The sequence below is a fragment of the Spodoptera frugiperda genome, chromosome 1 (assembly GCF_023101765.2).
Source record: "Spodoptera frugiperda isolate SF20-4 chromosome 1, AGI-APGP_CSIRO_Sfru_2.0, whole genome shotgun sequence".
NCBI classification, from domain to species: domain Eukaryota; kingdom Metazoa; phylum Arthropoda; class Insecta; order Lepidoptera; family Noctuidae; genus Spodoptera; species Spodoptera frugiperda.
In genome coordinates, this window is record NC_064212.1 from 8,402,600 (window position 1) to 8,428,463 (window position 25,864).

General features: G+C 36.8%; 1 protein-coding gene across 9 annotated transcripts in view; it reads left to right on the forward strand.

Annotated features, from left to right (window-relative positions):
* LOC118273138 (neural-cadherin) overlaps nt 1–25,864 on the forward strand; it is a 281,396-nt gene that overhangs the window by 216,178 nt on the left and 39,354 nt on the right. For all 9 annotated transcript variants that reach the window (XR_007705726.1, XM_035589941.2, XM_050696780.1 and 6 more), the window contains one exon: nt 12,380–12,523. Coding sequence is in view for 8 of the 9 variants with exons in the window: in XM_035589941.2 (XP_035445834.1) it covers nt 12,380–12,523 (144 nt within the window). In the remaining variant the exon portion in view is untranslated. The remainder of the gene's footprint in view (nt 1–12,379; nt 12,524–25,864) is intronic.

Consider the following 25,864-nt stretch of genomic DNA (forward strand, 5'->3'; position numbering starts at 1 on the left):
TCAGTACAAAGAAACTATATATTTATTGTAGTAGAAATTCTTATCAACACAATTAAGTTTTATAGCGATACTTAGGCATTTATATTATGATTAAAATTAACAGCCAAGCACTTAAAATAAGTACTCCTACAGCCTTGATACTTATTCAAGACGGCAAATGCTTCTAAAATTCATGAAAGACACGGAAATCTTCAACGTTTACAACTGAAATTGGCTTAAACCTTTCGAAAATACCATTTAGCTATCAGCAGAGTGACGCTCTTGATAATTTAACGACCTAATTTCAAGTACCTTTTAAGATAGAATTTGTTCCAAATAATTATAAGCCGTACAAAGTAAATTATACGTAGTTTGGTTTTTCACCTGTAAAAGGTTTAACGCCATCTTAATTTAGTCGTGTTTTATTGAGATTTTAAACAGCTATTGACGTCGAATCCTGTAAATGACGGATATTAATTACTTATACACCAAAGTGAAACTCCAAGATCGAGGAGCGAGTAACTTGTGCAGTTTATAATTATTATTCCGACTACATACGTGCTCGCTAATTCCCAACTAGATACACATTAATGTGTGGTTCTCCTAATTGGTATCTCAGAATGTACAAACTTTGGTGCATATCACGTATCAAACCAATTTATTATTAATTACCGTCTTGTCTCTAATTCGTTATGAAATCATACCAAGTCTAAAACGTGTTAACACGAATCTGTTGTATAACAAAGTAAAACAACAATCTCATAACCATCTTAAATACATTTTCTAATCACCTTGTTTTTATACCAGGAAAGCACAAAGCAACTTAACTTTGTCTAGAGTATTTTATCTAGTTTAATAATGTGTGAGATAGCAACACAAACAGACGTAAACAAAGTAATAACATTGCGACAAACAGCTTAGCCACATGCAAATAGGATTATATTAGAAAAAGGGGCATTAGCGATGCACCTGAGCGCAGACTGGGCGTCGGCGTCGGAAGGCCAGCCGGCGCCTTCGCCGAGACAATAACTCAATCCGAGGGGACCGGTGTGTGCGCGAATGTAATCGACACAATCCAGCACAATGGCCAATCCACGGCCATCCGAACCCACTTATACTAATGCCTCCTATTGAAAACCACTGTACACTCGCTAACGAGAAGGATCCGGCCTGCGTGCGAGTTAGTTATTACTTGTTCAACCTGATTTATCCATATTTTTATGAAAAAACTTATAGGTATACGTATAATAGGTACACATCCATCCAATAATATCTTAATGAAAAATTCTCTTTGAATAATAATATCGTTTCATTTTGGCTTACCGTCCTAATATTCATCTTCAGTGTGGATACAAAATTAGGTACCGACGAATATTATGAAGCATTGATTTGAAATTTAAATTTGAAATCATCATGGATTTACATTGAGTAATATTACTTTTTGTAATAAGTAATTTATCAAAATGTTAAGTTAGATAGATTATAGCAGTGTTATTAAAGTTCTGTGCGATGTCCAATTTGAAGTTGTGAAATGTAGGCAAGGCCCTGAGACATATTATGTGCTCAACTCGTGTGTATATAGTTCTTGTAGTTGAATTAACAGAATTTATAACCGAATAATTACAGCTACAAATTGAAAGCCCAGGGGTTCAGACCGCGTGATGTAAAATATAAACTGAGTACTTAGTTACCTTTGAATTCCCACGTGTCACAAGACCCAGCTTAACTCCAGACAAAGAACCTCATTCCATTTAGGTATGTGGGTAACCATATGTTCATCCAGATTATCCCCATGTACAAACAATAAAACTAGGCCATAAAACAGGGAGAGCTATAAAAAATGCAATATGAATCGAGCAGGACGCGTCCCCACATACATATTGTTTGTTTGTTACGAAAATTCATTCGTTGTGCGTTTGCACAGAAATCTATGAAATATCAATTAACATTCAGACACAAAGGCTGGCATTGTTAACTCGTTTTGTTTACAGAAAGCCCTTGTATCTCTTAATTGCTAAAAAACACGACAGTAACAGGCTCCGAGTTCCAATCCTCCCATTGAAACCAATATATCGGTGTACACGTGCGTGCGGGTACCAAGTTACGAAACACTGATAAAAATATACCAACTTGCAATAACCGAGAGAGTTCACAGTTATAGCTGCGTAAGACATACCGATATATCACAAATACGTATACGTAGTATCCAAACGATTCGCACATTTCTTAGGAATGCCACTGCCGCGCCCTCTTGCCAAGCAAACACGCGAAATTAGTTTTCTTACTGTAGTGATGCGAAAATATGCCTTTGGGGAAGTAACGGCTTGTAACACCGTCACAAATACACGAAATACTTCCGATACCCCGGCGTCACACCTTCCTGCCTGCCCTTTGACATATTAAAGTAATTGAATATTCCGGCCGGGCTTACAAATAAAATAAAATTCGTTAATAAAATAACATTACGCGACGTAATGGTTTATAACAATGCACGTTCACGCAATTAATTCATTTAAATGCGCTAATAAACGCAATCTAGTGAATCATCATTATGAAAACGTGTCAAGAGGCCGGCAGGCGGCGGTGGCACGCGCCCCTACATGCTAGGTTTTTATGCGGTCCGGTCTCCGTGCTCGCCCGCACCGGTCGCGGTGCCGGCACGCTGCAATAACGACACCTTGTTTATTTAATTCGTCCGCGCGAACAATGTTTGCTGCCGCCGCGCGCCCACTACATGCCTTCCGAATGCTACGCCTTACTCGCCCAGTATCCTCACGTCACAAATTCTATTTGTACGAAATATACTCGCCGTGTGTACCCGCAAACAACGCTAGCTACCTATCAATAGGTAATTCGATATATCGGTTTCCTTGAACTTAGGATGTTTGTCTTAAACTTGAACGTCTTGATGGCTATTCTGCGGCGCGAATTGTTGCAGCTCAGTAAACTTCCGCGCACATTAATATCATGCTGGTAGATTGATATTTTGCTCTAGTAACTAATAATATTTGTAGGAAGTTTCCAATATTCGAAAAGTTTCACGAGTTTACCCAATTTAGATGTCTATGTTAAACCCTTGTTTATTTTAGTGTTTAGTGTATGTACACATGTTGACAGTTTCGGTGAATCGGTGTTGTGTAGTGTTGTGCTGTGCCTATACGGAAATTAATATTTTATATTTACTCTATCACAATATTTGCACAACCCGTGTAGAAGGTTAGAAAACGATTTTGTTTGTATACGCAAAACAAGAATTGTTTATCTTAGAAAAAGGCCAGTTCGATCCTTTATTTCTTCAACTGTAAATCGAATACACCTACGTTCCTAAACGTCCTTCGATTTACTGTTTCTTTGTTTAAAATCTGTCCAGGTTTGGGTCATCACTTTCTCTCCCTAAAACAAACAGCCCATGGGACAAGTAAGAGCTTTTTCGGACAACTTGCGGAGCCTCAATTTATTCGGAGAGCTAAGACTAGTTTCGAAACATGTGCAAAGTAAACGCTCGTATACGTTCAAACCGAAAGCCATTGCGTTGGTTTTGTTTATAAAGCTCGGATTTCTGACGCTAGCACGGTGTGTTTTCAGAACATACACAGCATTAAGTTCAAACATTGATGAGTATGTAAATATTGCTCTTTTGATCTACTACACATACATATGTGTCACTATAAATACACGTCTGACGTTTCGAACATTATTAATCAAGAACAGCATATCCCAATGTCTATTATTTTACATACAATGCCCAGTCTAACCAAACCAATAGTTGATATGATAACCACGGATAGTTTGGTATGCTAAAGTCAAACGCATTTGTATTATCATAATAACTCTTTGCTGCCCACGACACAGCGCTGCTTTGCAAATAAATCTATAACATTTTTCATATCCTCGCATCCTCATCTGAATATTATTCGATTGCTTGCCGCTTCCTTGAGGAAATTGTTTTTTCTCCACGTCAGAAATATTGAACTTTCCAGCTACAACTTTGATATTTTAAGACATTTTAAAATCATTCGCTTCACCGTTACTCTACGCGAGTAAGTTTATTGTTGAAGTTCGCCGATTTATTTGAAGTTATATCGACCTGAATCGAATATTGCGTCGTCGGAGCAGTTTGGGTTTATCGCGTACCTTCGTCGTGAGAGTGAGACTACGGTCCCTCGTAAATATGTCTTGTTTTTTTTCCATTTAGGGTAAACTACCCAATTATCAGCACTTTAAGAGTTAGTCCTAATTTAAGTCAATTTATTATTGTGAAAAAAAGGCTTTCACCCGTTAAGGTAAATTTTATAGTTATAATATTTAATAAGGAAGACAATAATAAAAGAAAAACATGATTGACCTCTCTCCAAGATTATTTAGACAAGTAAGAATAAAAAATGGGTCTGTCACCATTTACTGGCACCATCTCCACCAATTACTAGCATAGAGCAACCCAATTATCAGCACCTCACTATCACTGTTAGGAATTGCATTAAAAAAATTAGTTACATTATTAAAACCTGTTTTAATTTATTTTTTACATAGTTAGTAAGTAGGTAACAAAATAATTACTTATAATCTAATAATACTTTTATCTGTATAAGTCGAGCAAAAAAAGCGTCTCGGCCGTACCATCCTTTTCTCGAAGCCATTCAGGCCAATTTCGACCGCCTATAACTTCATTGTGGATAAAACAAGAAGCCTGAATTTTCAAATCCTAAGCAGGCATTATACAAACATGGTATATTTGAATTTTCATTAAATTTTAACCATTACTTTAAGAATTATAACATGTTAAAGTTTCGAAATTTTGTCACTGACTGACAGATCATCAAAAGTAAAAAGCACTTTTAACAGACATAGAAGCTTAAAATTTTTGCATAAAATTAGTATTTAGTACCTAAATCAGGGGAAAAATCAAATATTTTGTAAATTCAGTCCAGTTTTTTGATACATCAACTGCATCAATAACTTTGTAATCCTATAAAAATGTATGGGGTTACAAAGTTATTGATACAGTTACAATTTCATCACACCAATAACTTTGTAAACCCATATAAATGTATGAGATTACAAAGTTATTGATGCAGTTACATTTTACTGTTTAATGAAATAATTGAATCTACAAAAAGAAGTGAGATACCATCAAAAACATTCTGTAAAAAAATCCAAGTCGCGCACCTCATCATATTATGTACCGTAAAAAAATGTGAGATCCATGTAAGTAATACCAAGTCGGTTATTTTATTTAGTCCCTACTTAAGAGACCTTCTGTCTTAAGTTATAATGTAAATTGTTATCATATCAATATTACATTAATTTTACGTTTTAAATAAAATAGATTGACTTGGCCATCGCATGAAAACACAAGTATACCTACTTTTGTTGACATTTCTCGTATTAAATTGTTTAGTCTATTTCATGATAACGAATTACGATGGTCTATTGCACGATTACGTACGATGGCCAAGTAAATCTCTTTTTTTTAACACCTTTCCGTTCAGGTGGTTTTTCAGTAATCAAAATGTCCTGTAATCTGACTGGTGTTAGTAAATATTGTTGATTATCAAGACATACCAATTGCGCACTACTAAAATAATCTCTAAAGTTGTCGTAGCTTGCATACCATCTACAAAATCTCTGCTAATAATACTGGTAATAAAACAAAAAATAAGAAGAGAAAAAATAAATAGAAAGAAATAAGAAGAGATGATGAAATTCTAGGGAAACCAATTTATCAGCATGCTTCTGATCCAATTATCAGCACCATGCTAACATTTGGATTTTGATGGTATAAACTAGTTTTACAAAGCAAAATCAATTCTTTGCATAAAATAAACATAATTTACATTAAAAAATATGAAATTAGTATTTATGTACTTTTTTCCATTTATCATCACCAGTGCTGATAATTTAGAATTTACAAAATATTCGATCCATTTATCAGCACTACCTATTTTACCAATTAATCACCAAAACCTCAAATTCTACTCTTCAGATTATCATCAAAAATTATCTCAAATATCAGAGAAATCAATAGTTTCAATATTAAATTTGTAAATGATACGATATATCATAAAATGTAAACACGTGACCTTAACGGCGATCACAAGAAACAGGCAAAAACAGAAGAAACTGCAAGACACAAATGTTTGTTTACATAATTTCCATCAATTTGAGGTCTCAAAGTATGATTTTCCCAATAGCAGGATTCCAAAAACATACATTTATTTATTTATAAGTGTGGAAACCCAAATTAGTAAGTGAAAACCTTAGAATTGGTCGATTTATTCAGAGTGCTGATAATTTGGTGCAGTGCTAGCAATTGGGTAGTTGCCCCTACCTATGTATCGGCCAATCTACAGATAGAGACCCGCGTCACGCTTCTGCCGAGACTCTCAGAACGATCTCGTAGCGTATCAGGAATGACCGCGATCATACACATACGACCGGCAGCATTCCTCGGGGAAATCAAAACCCGATTTGTGATATTCATCTACTTTTTTTGTTATAAGGACATGTATACCTTTTCCACACGTATATATGTATGTGTGTGTATGTGATAGGATAATTTCCAAGAAAGAAATAGCAATATACCTACACGAAAGTGTTGAGGCATAGATAATTAAACTTCGGAAAGGTAATTCATGGCTTCCATTTGAAGTTGTAAACTAATATATCTTGAAGGCTGTCCCAACTCTTAGCTTTTAAACAGTTTGTCTACTTGGGGAAGTTCGGTTAACCGGTAGTTCAGCTCAAAGACAATGACAAACTGTCGTGGCACACCTCGTCAATGAATCCAATTAAGGAATTTTACACTCATCCATTAAACTTGGCTGACCCGTTTTGAGTTGTAAAGCGTTAAATGTTGCGGTGTGGGGATAAATGGGGACAGTGAGGCGGTGGTCTCCCTCTCATCCGAACTAAATAAAAATACATATGGACGCCGTGGCCAACTTTAATAGTTTGTTTGCGTCCAAGCCACCAATTACTTTAGCCAAAGATTGATTTATTGTACGCCATTTTGCCAATTCTGTGAGCGTATCTGTCTATACGTATGCTCGCGTGGACATAGCTTTATGTTATGTGTAAAATCGCAAAGCTATACCGTTCGTAGTTTATTGTTTCCGAGACCATTACGATACACACCGTTTAACGCAAAAAGCGAACCGCTGAAACGATCGAAAGCTTCGCAAAAATCCCGTTCCTACTAATAATTGAAACTGGAATCGGAGTAATGAACGCCATGCATGTGCACGGAGTAAAACAAAGAAAAACGTACTACCCCTTTTTATTCCTAGAAAAATGAAGGACCTAGTCCGGGGTTTTATTCAAGAGAGTTCAACGTTCAGGTTATTAATGTGGAGTTAAATCTACTGAAAGATTCACCTGTTTCGATACTCGAAAAATCTTTATAAGTGTATAAAATCTGTTCTCACTACTGCGTTTACTTTCAACATAAATCTCTATAAAATACCAGAATATTTATTAAAGCTATTCTTTTTTGAAGATCCCAAAAATACCCTGAATTTATCGCACCAAAGAATAGATTTTAAAATTTAGCACTGGTTTTCAATCGGTTTCACTGAAAGAGAACAATCCCCATTTATCTTCCAAAGTAGTTCGGGCAGATCAGATAAGACGATTGCAGAAGGGACGTTGGATTTTTACGGATTCGAGGCGCGACTCGGGGCCCCGTTGTTCTAGTCAGTAATCGGACAAGACGGACGGTCCGAACTCGTATTTGTTACGGCTGGCGACGGCTAAATACAAATCTTACCTTTGTTTTGCTTATTACAAAGAGAACTTTGTTTTAAAACTACTTAGACAAAGGACTGTTTCTTGTAGTTCGCGAACACAATTTCTTACGGATCAAAACTCTATTAACCCTCCCTTGGTCAGTAAGTGGATCTAACCCGCAGCGCTCTCGTTCCTTATAGTATAGCTACATACTTGCTATAAACGAAATGCGTTTAATAAGGCATTCATTGTAACAGGTTGCTAGTCCACTGCTCACAGTTTTCGTATTAACCTTTTTTCTCCAACCCATTCTCGTAGCCATATAAGTGAAGTTTATGTTCTTGAAGGGATTCCAAAGGTCGTACATGACCAAAAATTGGAAGGACTGCCGATACTGAGCGTCGTATCTACTTTGTTTCCATAATCCGGCACTCGACCTTCCGCCAGCCCCGACGGCGCGGCGTAAAGGCACGTCCCGCCACTCCGTGCACCTCTTGATAAAGAATTTCATTATCAGCACACCGCTGTATGAATGTGTCCTGCAGATAAGCTCCTCGGACAACGGTGGCCGGCTATTTTTAATGAACCAGCCCGGTTCATACAATATTCAAATCGTTATCTTAGGACCGGTGAAATAGTATGCTAACCTAAATGCACACACCTACTTACCCCACCTAATTAGAAAATGGCCAGTAAGTAGATTTAGGGTGCGGTCTGTTACAGCGTAACCAGAACCGTCTTTGTAATCATGTTTTAAAGTATAAACTAAATATGTTAATGTAAAATAGAGTGATATTTGATTTATGTGTTATTGAGCCTATGAAGTTACAAAAATCCCAACTTATTTGTAGTCGAGTCCCCTTCTGTTTTGCGTGAACTTTCGAGATTATGCAAATGTATTTGCAGCTTAGTTTTAGTAAATACAGTTTGATGTATATCCTTTTTGGGCACTAGAACTTTGAAATTGTAATTGCGAAACTCCTAACAACTATTATCCAGTAATATTTAAATGATTCGCGTACAAAGCCACAAGTTGTAAATACGCCATGTTTTTGTTGGTGTTGATCCTTTGTTACATAAATATCAGCACACGGACCACTTCTCATTTGTAATGATTATTGTTAGCAACATAATGCGTGTTTCTTCGACATAGCATTAAGTGGTTATTGCTTATTGCCCTAATTTATGTTGAGACGCTGAATGTCAGAGGGTTGTTACAGTGGGCGGCTCGTAGCGCCCCGTTCGCGTCACTCCGACAAGGGCTTGCGGCTGTTTGTCATTACACAGAATGAAGATGAGAACAGGTTCATAAACACTCACTAGTGTACACTAGTCAAAAACTTGACATGTATAACACGTGTTTAGCTTGTGTGAATGTGCCCTTAGGGCACGCTGTATGAATGCGGCCGCTGATGCCGCGGTACTTGTAGGTAACTGGATATAGTTTGTAGGAAGCTCGTTACGCCGCTGTACCGCTGCGTTTGATTGCTGTGCAAGGGGAATACTAATGTTGGAACCTATGCGATTGATCAAACGGATTGCCAATCGAAAGGCAAAGCTTATCCAGAGTGTACCATTTTAAGATTTATAAACTATCTCGGAATTGTATGTACCCAATCAAATCAATTTCACAAACTGTTCAGAGTACCTATATAATATAATCGATATTGTAATTTCCATGTTTATTTGGGAACGATAGAAAAACAAGGGAGTTCCCACGGATGTTGTAAATCAACATGCGGAAGCAGTGTAATGTGTTCCTCACAAGAGATGTTCCCCGCTCTACATTATTTACGTTGGCACAGCTTCGCTATCATAACAGTGTAAAGTCAATTAGTCCTCACTTAATTCAAAATTAAGTTCCCACATTTATTATGTTATTGAAACTTCAATTTCGCTATCTAGAAGCTTCCTCGCGCAAACACAAACAAGACAGTAAAACTCAATTTCAAATAAAACGTACACTGAAGAGTAAAAAGTATATTGATTTTATCGAGTCGACGTTATTTAATTATAACTGGATGATTTCGGTTTCGTTTTATGCGACCGTTGACAGAAAAGTTCGCTAACAAAATTGTCCCGCCGAAGTTTGGCGCAGACCGCCCCTCGCGTGTTTGTCAAAAAGTCGCTTTCGGCATCGTTAGACCGCTCTTAGTGTCCCTGATTAGTTTTTATAGCAGTCTAATTCAACTCCGCTTTAACAGGAAGAGAGAGCGGTGCGGTGTTTCATGGTCATCCGCTAAGCGGTAGTAAGGGATTACGCTCCGAGCACACCGCCGCTTTGACGTAACGACTCTTCGACAAACTTCCCGAACATTCTAATTTAGTATTCAATTCAAAATTTAACGTCATGTCCTTTAACTACGGCATACGGCACTTTGTCAAATTATAATAAAGTAACTGCTTTAAATGACATAAAATTCTAAGATTTATTACAGACAAAATCGGACTTAAGTACCTTCTCAATATGAAAACGAAACGATTTTAATGTCAATACACTATAATATCTTAGGCACTTTCAAAATCAAAAAGATAAACAAAGGAACTATAAATTACACAAAGTTTTGTTAATTTAAACTTCTAGATTTTACATAAATGTTTATAAAAGGGCTTCGGCTTGATCAAATCGAAATTATATTGAAGAAGACGTACAAATAGACTGACCTAATAACAAAGTTTATCGTTGAACTAACATTAACACAAGTTGTGAGTTCAAACAATATTTGTAGTTACATAATGTAATTTGATTTGTAATTTTGCATTAGTTGGGTGCCTTCGAGGCTTTGTCACCAATTCGTAACAGATGAAGTCGGAGTAAGCGGCAGGTCGGTAGGCACCTCCATTGTTTTCCATGTCACCAGCGGCTTTACGTCACTGGAGATAAAGACTAGATTACTGTAGCTTGGCTTAAAAGCCTCCGTATGTTTGCTAATAAAGCCGCCGGACATTTTGCCCGGAGGGGTCCTAATTTATCATTGTTAGAGTGCGCCTCAAACGAAAGCAATTTCCGTCTAGAATTCGTTTTTTTTAGATACGATTTCTCCCGAGTACTCGCTTAGAGTTCATTTGATGTCGTCCAATTAGGATTCTATTACAGAAGCTTTCAAAAAGAACAAGATCAAATTCATTTATACTAATACATCTAGATGTTTTAATTGCATAAGTACTTAATCTGATTTATTCTAATGTCCTCCTGAACAAAGACATTCCAACTTTGTTCGAGAGTTCGATATTTATCTATTTATGTACTTCGTTGTCAGAACTTTGTACAGTAACTAATAGAAATATTTGTTTTAAGTGTACACAAGACTGACTGTCAAAACGGAAATGAACGAAGCGGAGAGGAGTTGAAAAATATACCGATATCATCTCGGGGCTGGGAATCGTGGAAATTAAAGGATTCTATTGTTTGACTCTGTACAGTTATTCTCTCTTATACCCGTCCCCATTTCTGTAGATAAGATAAGAATTCAGACTTTATTGTAAGAAGGGGTAGGTACTAATTCGAACAAGCTTTGTACGAACGTCAAACGTGAAAGCTATTGCCGATGTTCCGTTTCTGTTTTTAATAAACAGTCAGTTGTAAATGCACCTCTATTGCCTGCAAACGAAACTCGTCTAACATTCAACGACTGGCAAATTTGAAAGCGGCTTCAGATCGCGAGTCTATCGAGTATATAAACACGTTTCATACACGTAGGCCCACAAATTCATAGAGCTGTGCATAATTCACGTTGACGTACTGATTTCAGAACATATAACTCGGAAAGAGTCACATGCCGTTCGTAGTATTCTAACAAAAAAAATAAAAATCACACTTTATATAAAAAGTATTTTTTTATTACAGTCGTATGTTACAAAAAATAGAAAATAAAACTGAACATTAAACAAAGTTACTTCCCTTCAGATGGTGGCCAATATTACATAACGTTATTAGGTATTTCTGCCTGCACAATCTGGAAATGTAACTGATTATTTATAGTCAAAAATTGCGCATTTTTTTTCGGTTATACTCATAATATAATATCTTGTTGTACAACATGGTCCAAACAAATTGTCCTAGTTAGTGGCAGGAAACCAATTTTGTCTTCCAGTCATCTCGATCATTTTCCTTTTATTTCTGGATCCTTCGGAAATCTAAAACAACATAATTAATGATTAATAGTTACTTATTATCCATTTTTTTTTGTATTTATCTGTATTCGTAATAAAAAGTTTTAATTTTACTTATCTATTGAAGCGAGAGACCTCAGATGATAACCAGTGATTCGTGAACAAGTTCTTGTTCGCTGTTTGCCATTTCTTTTGCCATTACACGAAATTATTTGTGCGTAATAATGGTAAATTTTTGGACAAATTGCTTTTACGGCAAAAGTAACGTAATAAAATCCCTGAAAAATAAACTCTTGATTGACTGATTATTGATGTTAAATTGTATTTCATAAAATGTTTCAATAGTTTTGTATTCAGAGCGCACCCGCCCTATACGTAATGTCAGTTTCGCACTGAAAGGTTTCCTCTGTTCTCGCGCAATACATCATTTTATTTTATAGCCAAACAAGCGAGCTCCGATATTTCTACCTACATATAGATACGAGTGCCTTCTCTATAGTGTTGTCGCGATGAGTGTCCCCCAATATGTACAGTGTACCTGACGTCGGCTTCTTTTTTCCAGTGACTAAATTCATCCGCATCGGGATCGCTGACAAGAATGACAACCCACCGTATTTCGACAAAGAGCTGTACGAGGCGGAGGTCGACGAAAATGAAGACATCCAACACACCGTACTCACCGTCACCGCCAAAGATCACGATGAATGTAAGTACATAGCTGTTACATAAATCTTGTATGAAGTTATAAACAAACGTTTCACAAAACGTACACACAACCCTTCTCCCACGATAACCAATATAGCGAGTGGCGTGTTTATATAATAAATATAGGAGACGACCCTAATACGAGACTACACTGCAACAAGGAAAGAACATCGAAAAGAAAACAAAAAGTCCCGCACATGGCCGCTATATTTTATGCCATCGGATCAAGTTCCGCTTAACTTTGTACAAAGAAAATCATTCGCTGTGTCCCAAAGATATTCCGCCTTACACATGGATTGTAATCGAATGGTATTAGCTACGAGAAGAATAAAATAACTCGGTAAAGGAGATATTGCGTACGAACGTCTTCATAATACACCTCACCTGAGCGCTGCGCCGTATACATAGAGGGTTTCAATCTTGTACCATTTATTGAAATCGAACCGAGACGTTGATTGTCCCGTAACTGCTTAATACCAGATTCTCATCAATGTAATAAAGTTGTAAGAGCTTCATTTATTCACGGGAATAATGCTCGGAACGTGCACCGATAAAATCAATAAAAATGACATTTCAATCATGCTCGCTATGTTCACAACTTACTTCCACAATATTCGGATTCTCTCTCAAAATATAAAAACAGAATTTTGTCGGGTTTTATGAATGCAATTTCGGGGTTTTTGTAAATAAATTATCAGTTGTAGTCCCGTATCAAGAGAATGGCGATGTATCACCCGTGACTCGGAAAGTACGTAAAACCGTCGATCTCGGTTCGTAAAATACTGACATCAGGCTGAATCTAGTTCAGGCTCAGTGCCGACCTCGAGCTACTTGGAAAAAGGTCATGAGAAGGAAGAAGTTTTGAATAATGATATTGAAAGGGGTTTTTTAATTTAGGCAAGCTTATGAAACCTCTAAAGCAAGTGGCTGGCCGTCGATAATAAATCTTTAACATAATTGAAATGAGAGTCAATCTTTTTGAATGAATTTCGCTAAAAGCTGGATTGACAAAGCATTTTGTACTTGGTATGTATTTTTCTTTAGCCATTGTTCACACGCTTTGTTCCGCTGACGCTTTGTCCGCATTCTTTTAAGTCGATCTAAGAAATTGATGTAGTTATTATTGTTATTAAAAAGTAAGCATTGTTGTAGTTTCCGGACTGAAATTACCTCGTAATAACCTATTTTTTGACTGTTGAGGGTTTTTCGGGTCATAATCCCGAATTAGATGACTATTTGTGTTTCAATTTGTAAGACTTATAGATACGCATAAGAAGACTTGTGTGTGGACATTTTGTTTTCATTTTTGACTGTATTAATTTTATTAGAAATATAATTTTATAGTGGGTGTATGGCAAACCAAAGACTCAATGGCCACGAACCCAGATTTATTTTTATCTCCGTAGAAACTCTAACATAAATCGATCACATTTCCGACCAGGAAGTTTTTTATTGACAATAACTATAAATATCATTTCACGATCAAATGGATTAAAAGAGGAAATAAAAATCGTGGCTACAAACACACCAGCGTACAAATCTGTGTATTTTATATCTCACGACGACATTTTCAAGATATTAAAGACATAAATTTTACATTGGGATAAGCCGCATAAGCATTTTCTTTTGTAAATAAAGCCGAGAAGGACATTCGTTTGGAAATATAATACTGCGTACATTCAGTAAGCTTTACGTGTTACTTAATTATAAATTTATTTAACGGCCCGGGGACGTGGCCGTGATTTAATCCGTTTTGAAATTTCTCTTTGCGTATAATGAATACACTATTTTTATAAGCTTTTACTCACCAAATTAGAGAGGGGACACATTATACTGATACTGATATTTTGTGAAAGGATAATGTAACGTAAACATTATCAAAGTACCGGCTTTGTAAAAGTAAAGCAAATATTTTATTGGCTCACTTTGAAAATGGAAGAGCTTGTAAAGCCTCTGTTTATCAATGTTCTAATTAATCGTAAATAGATACTTTCCCATTAGTATATTGATTCTTAATTAATGCAAAACTATTCCGGAACGTGTTATGAGAAAATATGATGTTACTCATGGCACTGCACGTATATTGGTTATCCAAGTTGTGACGGTTTATAGCTACCGTTATTATTTCGTAGTGCCAAGTAGACTCAACGTTATGAATATTGCTAGCATCGACAGTGTCATCGGGCTGTGGAGAACCAGTTTCGAACGCTGAACACGAAAGTTTCACACGAGAAGCGAGAAGTGTGCCTACGTACGACGTCACAGGCTAACAACTGTAGCGCTTTCGTTTGATCGATGAGTTCGCACAGTTGCTGCGATACATTATATCAGAGAATTTTGCCTTCGCTCAGCGCTGTTACACGGCGCCGCGCCATTCCTGTGTCGCCCCTCTAATACGGTCCTTATTAAACTCACAACCTTTCCCTACCTTTTCATAATGACATTACTGACGCAAATTGTCTGACTTGATAATATAATTAACTCAAGATGGGTAATGCTCTATATTACTGCCAATCTGGCCGTGATGAAAATACTACGCAGGTAGAGCTAGTTCGGCCGTAGTATTTTATATCACCCGGTAGACTATTTTGTAGGTTGGTACGAATTGAAAGTATAATAAAATTTTCTCTTGCTACATCGTAAATCTTTTGGGGTCGCTGATGTCCAGTCGTTTGTTTTCACCAAGTGCTACTCAATAATGAAATTGAATTTTATTTTTTGTGTCGTCGGCGCACAGAAAACCGTTTTTGAAACAGATTTATCTCGGCGGCCATTTTTTTAATTAAATTGAGTCACTCTGGCTTGGAAACTATCCCTGATGGTGTACAGTTAAATAAAAGACAAATAGTATTATAGAATTGCGGTTCCAAGTTTAAAACCTAAAACTCTGGCCACCGTTTCTTTATTAAAATGATTCTGGAGCAGTTGTTTGAATTACTTGAGCTGGTAGGTATAATTGATGATAGAGCAAGATCTCGTTCTCTAGAAGTTATAAATTCTTTTCGTCGCTAGAAAACTTACGTAGCCGTAGGTCCTACAAACGTTTAAGAGCTCTCTAATATTCAGTCGAAAGTGTTTTCAATCTTTTATTATTACTTCTGTCTACTTTTATTAAGTATTTTCCTTTTGTTATGCTATTACCATCAATTGAATAATTTACTTTATTCTAAACAGCAAATACATTTACATCTAATTGTTATAAACCTAAAAAAAAATGTTAGGCTGTTATGAAAAAATATATTTATTCTTATTTTCATCTCGTATTTAATGATGATATTTTATAAGATTATAGTATCGAAGATATGAACTGAATAGGATAATATGAGGGTGCCTATGTATCTAGATTATCTCCGTGTAGGGACAAAAGTAACAAAGAGCTTATATATACACTGAGCCCAGCGGCTGAATCCATATTAGATTTTGAACAAATAAAAGAAAAATCTTATTGTTATTTTCTTTCCGAAATTAACTTTGGCGAGAAAGGCAGATAAACGTATGTGCTCAAACAAAAGTGTAACTAAGCGTGTCTTTGGTACACAAACTCACAAGTAGTTATTGTGTAGCTGTATTGTGAAGTGTTAGAACGTTTCCAAGTGTGGCGCAACTCCGCAACTCCGCATATTACCAAGAATAAATGACACCCGCTAAGCTAGTGATGTCATTGGACAATAAACAAAGTTGCAGTTGCATATGGCGCGACGCTCGTACAATACGAATCTTGTATCAACTTGCAAGTTATCTCGTGACGTCAGTAAGGTAACTATTTAGAAATGGATCCTCGTGCAAACCAACCGGCTTTGTATTGTGCCGTATCGTAAACATCGCGGTCGTTCTGTCGTAAAGACAAAGGGAAAATGTAACATAACATCTCATCCCACTGGCTTACTTGTTACAGCTAAATAAAAAAACATTGAGAACATCGAGATCCACTCAATTTCACGAGTACCAATTTCATGAATTTAATTTCGTGAAATCGTTCAAGTTAGTAGTGTCAAAGTTTAAGTAATGACCTCGGTCGCACTTGAATAGAATTTCAATGTTTCAAAGGTCAATACGGCTGGTTTATTGAGCTACTTTATAAAGGCAAAGTAAAGAGACGTAATATTATTATATTCGAATCGGGTTTTGTTGTAATCGCGTCGCATAGTGCCGTTTAGTATTGCCGCGGGCGCTTACTGCTGCATTCTTTCGTATTAAAATCTCCGTCCCCAACAGATGCCGCCGAGACGTACCGATTCAATCTTGCTTTCAAACTGCCTCCGTTTCTTTCCTCGGAAAATTAAGCGAGAACTGTTGGTAGATAGAGATACCTCACTACATTTTCATAACAAATTAGAATTTTATCTGGCATTGTAACCGGACCAGTGTAATCGTTCTGCATACACTCCGGGCTGAAATATGGTTTCATTTTAAATAATGACTCTATTTGCGCCAAGGAACAGTAAATATATTTTTAAAGATAACGCGCAGGTTTATTGCGTGTGTACGTGCGGCAGCAGGGTTGTTCTAGCGCCAACGTGTAAAAATATTTTTGTTTGCGAAACGGTCGTTTGCCGTCTTTTAATATAGCGGCAACGTAGCAAAACATAAATAGCTTACGCTCGACTTGTTTCTTTGTGATCCAACTAATAGTTTCTAATAATGTCTATAGATCTAGGTTTAGATTGATTTAGGTGGCAGCTACTCTAAAGAACTTCGGCTCGTTAATCAAGTGAACCGTATCTGAGAAATGTTTCCAAGTAACGACTCATAAGTTAGTTGAAGTGGTTCTCTAAAATAGTTTTCATGAAGCGAATTTGATACAATACATGTCGCGCGGCTCAACGTGAGTTATTAATTTGAATGCCAAAAAAGGTCCGGCCGAAAAATTAAATCGAAAGTTATTTTTCTTTTGAGTTAATGGATTTTTTGCGGTAAGTAGAATGTCACGGACAAAGCTGGCATCGGTCGTTTACAATAAAAAGTTATTTTGACGATATTTTTGTTCACGACAGATTAAGCAACAGATGTTGAATAATCAGTTAATAAGTGTCGTGGGTAGATCAATTAGCCGCGTCATTACACTGGGAGTCTGGGAATAAGTGCCGTTGTCTAGGCTGAGATGTTGTCCGTAACTTCGAGCCATTACGCTTAAGGATGATTACATCCGCCATACAATTGATTGACCACGCTTAGTAGTTTGTGTAAATCGACTGAAACTAGTCCAGATCTGTGTTATATAGTTTTCTAAGTCCATGCAGGCTTCAAGCTATATTTAAACTTTATGTACATTTATTATAACACACTTAAATACGGTTTAATACTTCTAACGACTGTTTGCGCAACCCAATGTGAATTTAGTCTTTGTAGTATCTATAAATGTGCAGTTCTTTACCAAATTGTATCCAACACGAGTAAAGTCAATGGCTTCATAAAATTTCGCAATAAAAAGACGGTTTCAAGCTTTCCTTACAACAGTACACTCAGGCTGATCGTCAAACCGCTAGGGTACTTTGAAATGACCTATAATCTTAGAATTTGGCACAAACTGGGGTCTCTTGGCACAAGTGTGGCAATAAATCCGAAAATCATGAATTTCAAATCATGTTACAAATTATTGCGAGACAAACTTACGTTTGGGGGCAATTTCATACAATGTGCTGCGCAAGCTACCAGAAAATAAGAGTTTGGCACTTGAACACGTACGTTCAACGTGTACTCTCAGACAAACTAAACTACGTTCGACTATTGAAAGGTAAATTAAGAACAAAAAACATTTAAAGGCTTATCTCCGTTATCAATGAAAACCCTATTTTCATAAATTTTGATAAACTCGACACAAACCTATTTCAGTATCTTTTGAAATATAAAGGGAAAGTAAATAATGTTAAAAAAAGCCTAAAATAGGTCTACAAGGCTAGGCTAGACCCTACAAAATTAACTACCCCAATTTGGGGGTCCTTTCTATTATATTCTCACAATGCCATCTAAACTGCTTAATAATAGTAAAGGTCTTTGTAAAGTATTCTACCCAACAACCATACTCATTTCTGGCGCCCGACAACTTTGCTGAGTCCGTAATCTAAGTTACTGGCACTTGAGACATAATTAAAGTTGTACACTGAAAGCGTTAACAATCGTCAATTTACTCGAGAATAATTAAGAAAACTAGAATACAGTTGGAATGTTTTTTACTAACTACCATGAAACTAGCAAATCATAGATGTCATCCGTTTGTTTTGTGACAGCTCTATACGAGACGGCGCCATCTTCATTATTGATTTACCATAATGAATGTCGAAGCTTAACAATGCGCTGCTAGCTCATAGTAACTTGACTGATGACGCTAGTTATCGCCCCTCTCAGAACATTACACACAGATTTAAGATTTATACGAACATATGGACTTCCTCATGCTTCCATAAATCTTCTAATTGTTCTAACACACGGTCGGTTTAATGTCTTAAAGTTTCATGCCAACTTTATCACTCACACACCTCGATATTAAGCAATATTACGAGTTTATTGTTCGTACAGATAAACACAATTTGGCCAATGTACAATCAGTAGTTCATCAAGAAGTTACAACAACTGTCGTAAAAGAATTATCATTTTACTGCGTGGGACTTTAACTACGCAAAATTTACCACATAAAATTTCCTCGCCGCTCAAGGTTTACAGCACGAATCGTCATGTTTTATTTTTATTGCCGAAATACATTCGAGCGTAGTTTGTAAATGCCAGCGATCAATTATTATTATGTTAAAGAATATAGAAAGCACAAACGTGGAAGAATATTTTCATTTCTCCGACGTAGCAGACGCTTGTAATAAAGCAATCACGACGAGGCGGCGAGAGAACACAATGACTAATTAGATGTCATTCCCAAACTCATATAACCGCACACGTTATTATTCGCGAGCACTACAGACGGTAATGAGAAGCTCGCCGTCTGAGCTCTTCGCCCCGTCCACCGTGCACAAGTATTTATATTAAATATAAACGTCAGGAAACATGGTGCGCTCCTCGCGGTGCGCCCTCACCGCTGCACGCGAGCTGCTTGTCACAGGTAATGAGTTATGAGACATACAAACACTATTCCGGCCTCTAATTCGCAGATTGAACTAACCATATGCGGGTAATTATGCACGCTTAACAATTACAGTGCTACGTGAGAATATTCATTTAACCTACGTCCTTAACCTGCTAAATAAATTATGAGGTTGACTAAATTAAAATCTAGGCCTCGAACCTCAGTATTATAAATAATGATGCGATCGTTAATTCGTCGTTTATTATCACATTGCGTACTCTGGGGTCCGTCTATAAATTACGTATTTTACGAGCTAACCTAACCTCAATTACGTCAATCTGATATTAAATTATAGATTTGTTGTATTTCCCAATTCTCATATTTTATGAATGGATCACTCTGATCAAACTAGACTATTCATTACTGGCTATTAATACGAATGAGATGAAATTATGTTTGAATATTATATTATGCCTTTATAGTTAACTTCGTTCCCTCCCCACAACCTGCGGCTGACCACTCTATTAATGTAAAAAACTTAATGTAAGAGATGAAGTAACAGTTCGCGTGCTTGTTAGTACGTGCAACCTCTAAGAACTGTTGACAGGCAACACAGTAACTCATTTCTGCTGCACCTCGCTATTTTTATTCATTACCTGGAATATAAATCTTTATAATTGTTAAGAATAGAGGTAAGTTAGAATGCGAGCTCATTCCTTTGTGCTAGCAGTATTATTTTGAACGTCGTAAATCATAAGGTTACTTTATCTTGAGTTAACTCGATCCTCGGATCTGTATCTTTTCGAATAAACGTCATAAATCATCCAGCTGCGCACTATCGGGCGCTTTGCTCTAATTAATTCTGCAGCCGAAGCATTAATAACATGCTTTAATTGTAGACGTCTTTTGCTTCTCTCATCTTTAACTTGCGCGATTACATTCAGCAGAGCAGCGCACTCCGAGCGCCACCGCTAATGGAAGATAAAACCAACGTCAACGCGGCTAACAACGGAATAAATTAAGGAACCCTCTGAAATGCTTGATAAATTACTACGTGCCTCTAACCACTCGTGTGTTTAAATAGTCGCTCGTTAAAAGCCCTACATATACAGTTTCGGATATAGTTCATATGTTAAAGTTCTTAATTCCTATTCGCAGCATAGAAAATTACACAGCTTTTCAAAATTTAATAAATGAAGACCTCGGCGCGTTCTGAATCATTGTAATGAGCATAGAGTGCCTTGCAAGAACTAAATAAATAGTAATCTGCCGAGTGTCGACTTGGCTAATTGATGAGCTGTAATTGTGGAGCCAGATATCGCTAACTGGTAGCGTTTGCCAGATGACACAGGCGTCGGTGTCGGTCAGGACACATTTGGGTCAACCTTAGCTGGAGGGTCACTCGTCTGGAGTGTAGTCCTCCATTTGCGTCCGCAGGGCCGCTCGAGCCACAGCGTCACGTTGAGTGATTGTCTCGCTAATTCGCCGTGACGTAAACGATCAGAGTCCGACACACCGACGCCCCGCACTCCCCGCACACCCTCGCTTGTCCTACATGCTTATTGCTCGAGACCGGCCAACGACGTCTCGTAATAATGGAAAATCTCTATCTACATAGTACACTACACACACTACAGAATAATATTTACAAAGCCTATAACAACTTGTTAACGGCACTTGTAAAATAATAACAATAATAATTTCATGAACAAGTTGTAACAACACAGCGGTAGAGGATAGGTACTCTCAACTTCATCTGTGTAAAAGTTTAAACATTCCAGTAACTAGACATAACAAATTGTAATTACCCTTCACAAACTACAAAACAAATATTAAAACTGTGGAAAGTCATCTTATATCAGAATAACCAACAAATCTACATAAGGCTGTTATTTATATTTAAATTACGTATGAATATTTAAAAATTCCAAAGTTTCTCATCTCAGTCGCAAAGAGACATTTGCAAGTTTAAGGTGGGAAGGTATTATATTTTTAGTAAAATTAATTGGTCTCTCCTCTGTATAGATTGTTCTTTAAGAATATTAAGTCGTTAAAATGTTTAGGAACGACTTAAAAGATATTTATAGTGGATTATTTTAAAAGGTACACCGTGTCCTGAATATAAAGTAGATTAAATGTAATAAGACAATGAAGGTAAATTTCGTTAGCTGAATCAGGCCAATTTCGTAGAACCGATATCATCAATATGAGCCTGAATCATAGCCTCTGCCATAATCCTCGAGTGGTTATTCCCTCGCGAGGTGTACGCGTTCCCGTGACACTTGACAAATTACATTATGATTTTGTTATGGAGTCAGCTCAACACAGTTCCAACCTAATTTTCAAGTTGCGCGTGTTGTTACTGAACGGGGAGCTTATTTTTTTCGTATCAACGTGAATGAGTGCCGGTGGGGTGTACAGGGTGCTGGGTGCCCGGGTCGCCACAACTTGTGCTGGGAACTCGGCAGAGTGCGGGCCGCCGCGCGCCGTTTGCCGCTCGCCTTGTCAAACTGTCCCAACTTGGTGCTACTTTATTTCTTACGCCTCTTATATTTCCCACTGATTAACTCTCGCGCTCTCTCTCCCTCTCTTATTTAAACATTCCCAGACTCCTGAACTCTGCGTGTTTATTACTAATGATAAATTAATTTCCATCTTTTCGAGTGTACCACTCAATAAAACAGCGGTTTCAGCAAAATTAATGTTAACTCACGATGGTATTAAAAACAAATTTTGAACGTCGTTTAGATAATCATCGTTTCAAATCGGTATTATGTTCATTTCCGAATATTATGGAATGAAAGAGAGCTATTGATATAAGTTAAAAGCCGTTACGTATGATCGAAATAAATTAAAGTGCTTTTAAAGTGAAATGGGCACTTAACAGTGACGTTCGCTTACGTAACATTATTTCCCTTTCATATATTTTCATATGGCCTTACTTTTTGTTGAATTAATAATAACAGTTTGAGATTGACTTCATCACTTTAGCAATTTTTGTACACGCACAACTAGCGATCTGTAATAAAATTTGTAGCTACATCGTAGCACGCATGCTACGAACTACGACTGCGCTACGTTTATGGCTACAAGATTGCTACGCGTATCGCTACAACTTTGCTACGCCAGATGGTAACGAATATACTACGCGTGCGATTATTCTTTTTAACACATATATGCAGGAATAATTTCAGTAATCATGAAAAAATACATTTTTAAATGCTTCTAATATAATTGCGTAAAAGTTATCGTAAAGTTTTTGTGAAAAATATTTACAATTTATTTAAACGGGTCCTCTCAACCATCATTGAAATGTTTTTAATGTTAGCACATTCTTCTTCGCGCATTGTACTCGTGATATTTGAGCGCGTTATCCTCGGCTGTGGTGTGTACCCACGCGTTACTCATTGAGGGCTAGGCTTAAACGCCTCTTTGACAATGTGTGCTGATAACAATGTACCTCACGTAAATGGCTCCACGAGCTTTTCCAGTAAAAAATGTAATGAAAAGAGTTCCCGACTGACACTTTATTATCCGCAGATATAACAAGTTGTGTTATTCTAACATTATACGGAGTTATACGGAATATTATGTTATTTATACAAACTGGAGACCACGTAATCAGCTTACACGCGAGTATTTCTTATTGTTTCGGAGTTCTCCTGTTTGAATGCACTGACGCGTGCATGCTCGTGTTACTTTGTTATTCATACGTATTATACGTTAGCCTTATATTTAAATTATGTCGTGCGTACTAAAGTAAATATTACGTTTTCAAATAAATTGTATTTATATGTTTATTACTCAGAACTGTACGTTTCTAGGAACGAAAGTAACGTGTGTATGTATTTTCAATTAATTGACGTCTACCGAACAACATTTGGATTTAAAGCTAACGGTAGATTTATAATACTAACGTGTTGTAATAGCCTCAAGCATTCTCAGTATATAAAAAAGGAAAAAAGCCTGAAAACTAATAACGCCACTTCTGAATAACTCTTATAAAATAATTATGTTTGCGTAGTTTATGTAGAGGATAAACTTAAAGTTGAATTTCCTAGTATAACCTAAGCCTGGATTAAAGAGTAAGAGCACTTAACTACAATACATAGATAACTGTAAGTCTTAAGGGCAGGCGGGTTCAAACGTTAGCGGTTCCACACAATCCAGCAAGTAAGTAGCCATAATACACACAGTGGGATGAATATGTTTCGAGCTACGGGGCGGGCCGACCACTTCGAGACTAATTGGACGCTAATCATGGTTGCTTCGAGAGCCGACTTCAATAGAAACATCGAGTAATAATATTCGTTCGAAATTAACAACTTTACATCTGACATCCATCTATACAACGCAAACTTAATTAAACAGCCACTAGCCAATTATTCAGTACAACCACGCTCTGATTCCTTTTTCCCAGTAACACAACCGACGAACAACCGTAGATATAACACATTGTTTTGTAACATACTGTATATTCAATCAAAACAAATGAATCTCTTTTCAACAGAATTTCATATTTTGCCGGTTTTATGTTAAAATCGGGCACCGAATATTGTTTCTCGGCGGTTTCTATCACGACAGCCATTAATCTCTGTGGCGACCACAAAAATAAAGGGAAATACGAACGTTCCGCAACCACGGACACCCCGGAATTCGGTGGAAAAATATCACAGAAGTAATATGATGCCCGGCTGTTTTTCTAGTAATTTCCTCAGACTTAATTCACCCCTCTCTTGGAATTAAAAACGACACAAACTATTAATCATTTCGCTGCAATTTGTTATAATTAAGTGAAGTAAACAAATTGCTAAAGTACACGCCGTTGATGGACTGGCAACCTACTCCACTATTCATGCTACCCAAGCGAAAGTTTTGGGTAAACAAAAAGAAATCTTCTTTGGACACGCAATCCTTCTTCGGCGGCTTTGTGTACTCTTATGTACTTACGTAACTATAGCCAACTGTGGGCAATATTACTTTACCGCCCTAAGGTTGAATGTCAGTTAAACGTCATACCAACAACGTATACGTATTGTTATGTCATACAACGTATAGACGTGGAGTCGGTTACCTGCAAGGTATGCATTACCTACATAGGTTATGTTTTTATTTATTAAAAGTCTTATAAAACAAACATACGAACACATAAAACTTATTTTAAAACATCGTTCCAACAATGCAATGTGTTCAATGCTTTAAAAACCCGACCGTACAAAGTAATAAATATTACTTTTAAAATTATTTCAATACAAAAACGAGTCTCTATCTGCGAAACGATCGCAAAGAAAAACCACAAATCGATAGCAGTTAATACCTCATATTTATACAAAATAATTTACAGATAGAATATTTAATACCGATCGTTGGAACCGCCCAAGGAATAATAGTGAAACGGAGCACTTCCAATCATTTCGCTTGTAATGACATCCCTCTGATTTTTTAACCTCCAGGGAGGAATCCTATTAATCTGTAATCTGGATTATCTTGAACACAATCACGCTCGAGACAAATACGTCATTAAAGGAGTCTTATGCTTATTTCAGTTTGGGGTAGAGTAATCCTCTTAGTGTGGTATGTAAACGTAGAGTGCGGTTATTCAATACCGCTGTAAAAATACAAAGGAAATACGAATTGTGACTTAGTCATGATTTCTTATGCCGAGCTACTGAATAGTAATGTCACCTGCGTTACAATCCAGCTTTTGTCGTTCATGAATAGGTAAGATCCGATTGATATGTGCGATAAGCTTATAACGTATGTACGTGGGTACCTACTGCTGCTTTTTTATTCATTGGTAATTTCGTGTTACTGTTTTATTTTCTGCAAATTGATATTCCAATTCTCCTTGACACTTTTGGTGAATTTAGACAACGAAATGCATTATGTATTATTTGTAGTTTAATTACTTAATCATTATAGAACTGTAGTATCCTTCTCGTTACTCAAATAATTTGTAATTTAAGCAGATTCTGGAGTAATCTTTATTTATGTGATTAGGCAATGTACTGAATAAAACATCAACCTGTTTATCATTTGACGAGGATTGGCATAAATGTTTAATTGAAATATTCTCATATACTGGATTGACGGCTTTTGGTAATCCCGGCGGTATGTGAAATGTAAACAAACGTCAGTTTCGATATTTTGTGAAACTAACTTGCGCTGTTATACCGCTCTAGTTCTACGTCGAACCTTAATTGGTCTGCCTGTAAAACTAAGCTATTATGGATATAAAAAAGTTATCGTATATCCCTCAGTCCGAATGTTTGAGCTCTGTGCCAAATTCCGTCGATATCGGTTCACTAGTTAAGTAAACGCACATATAAA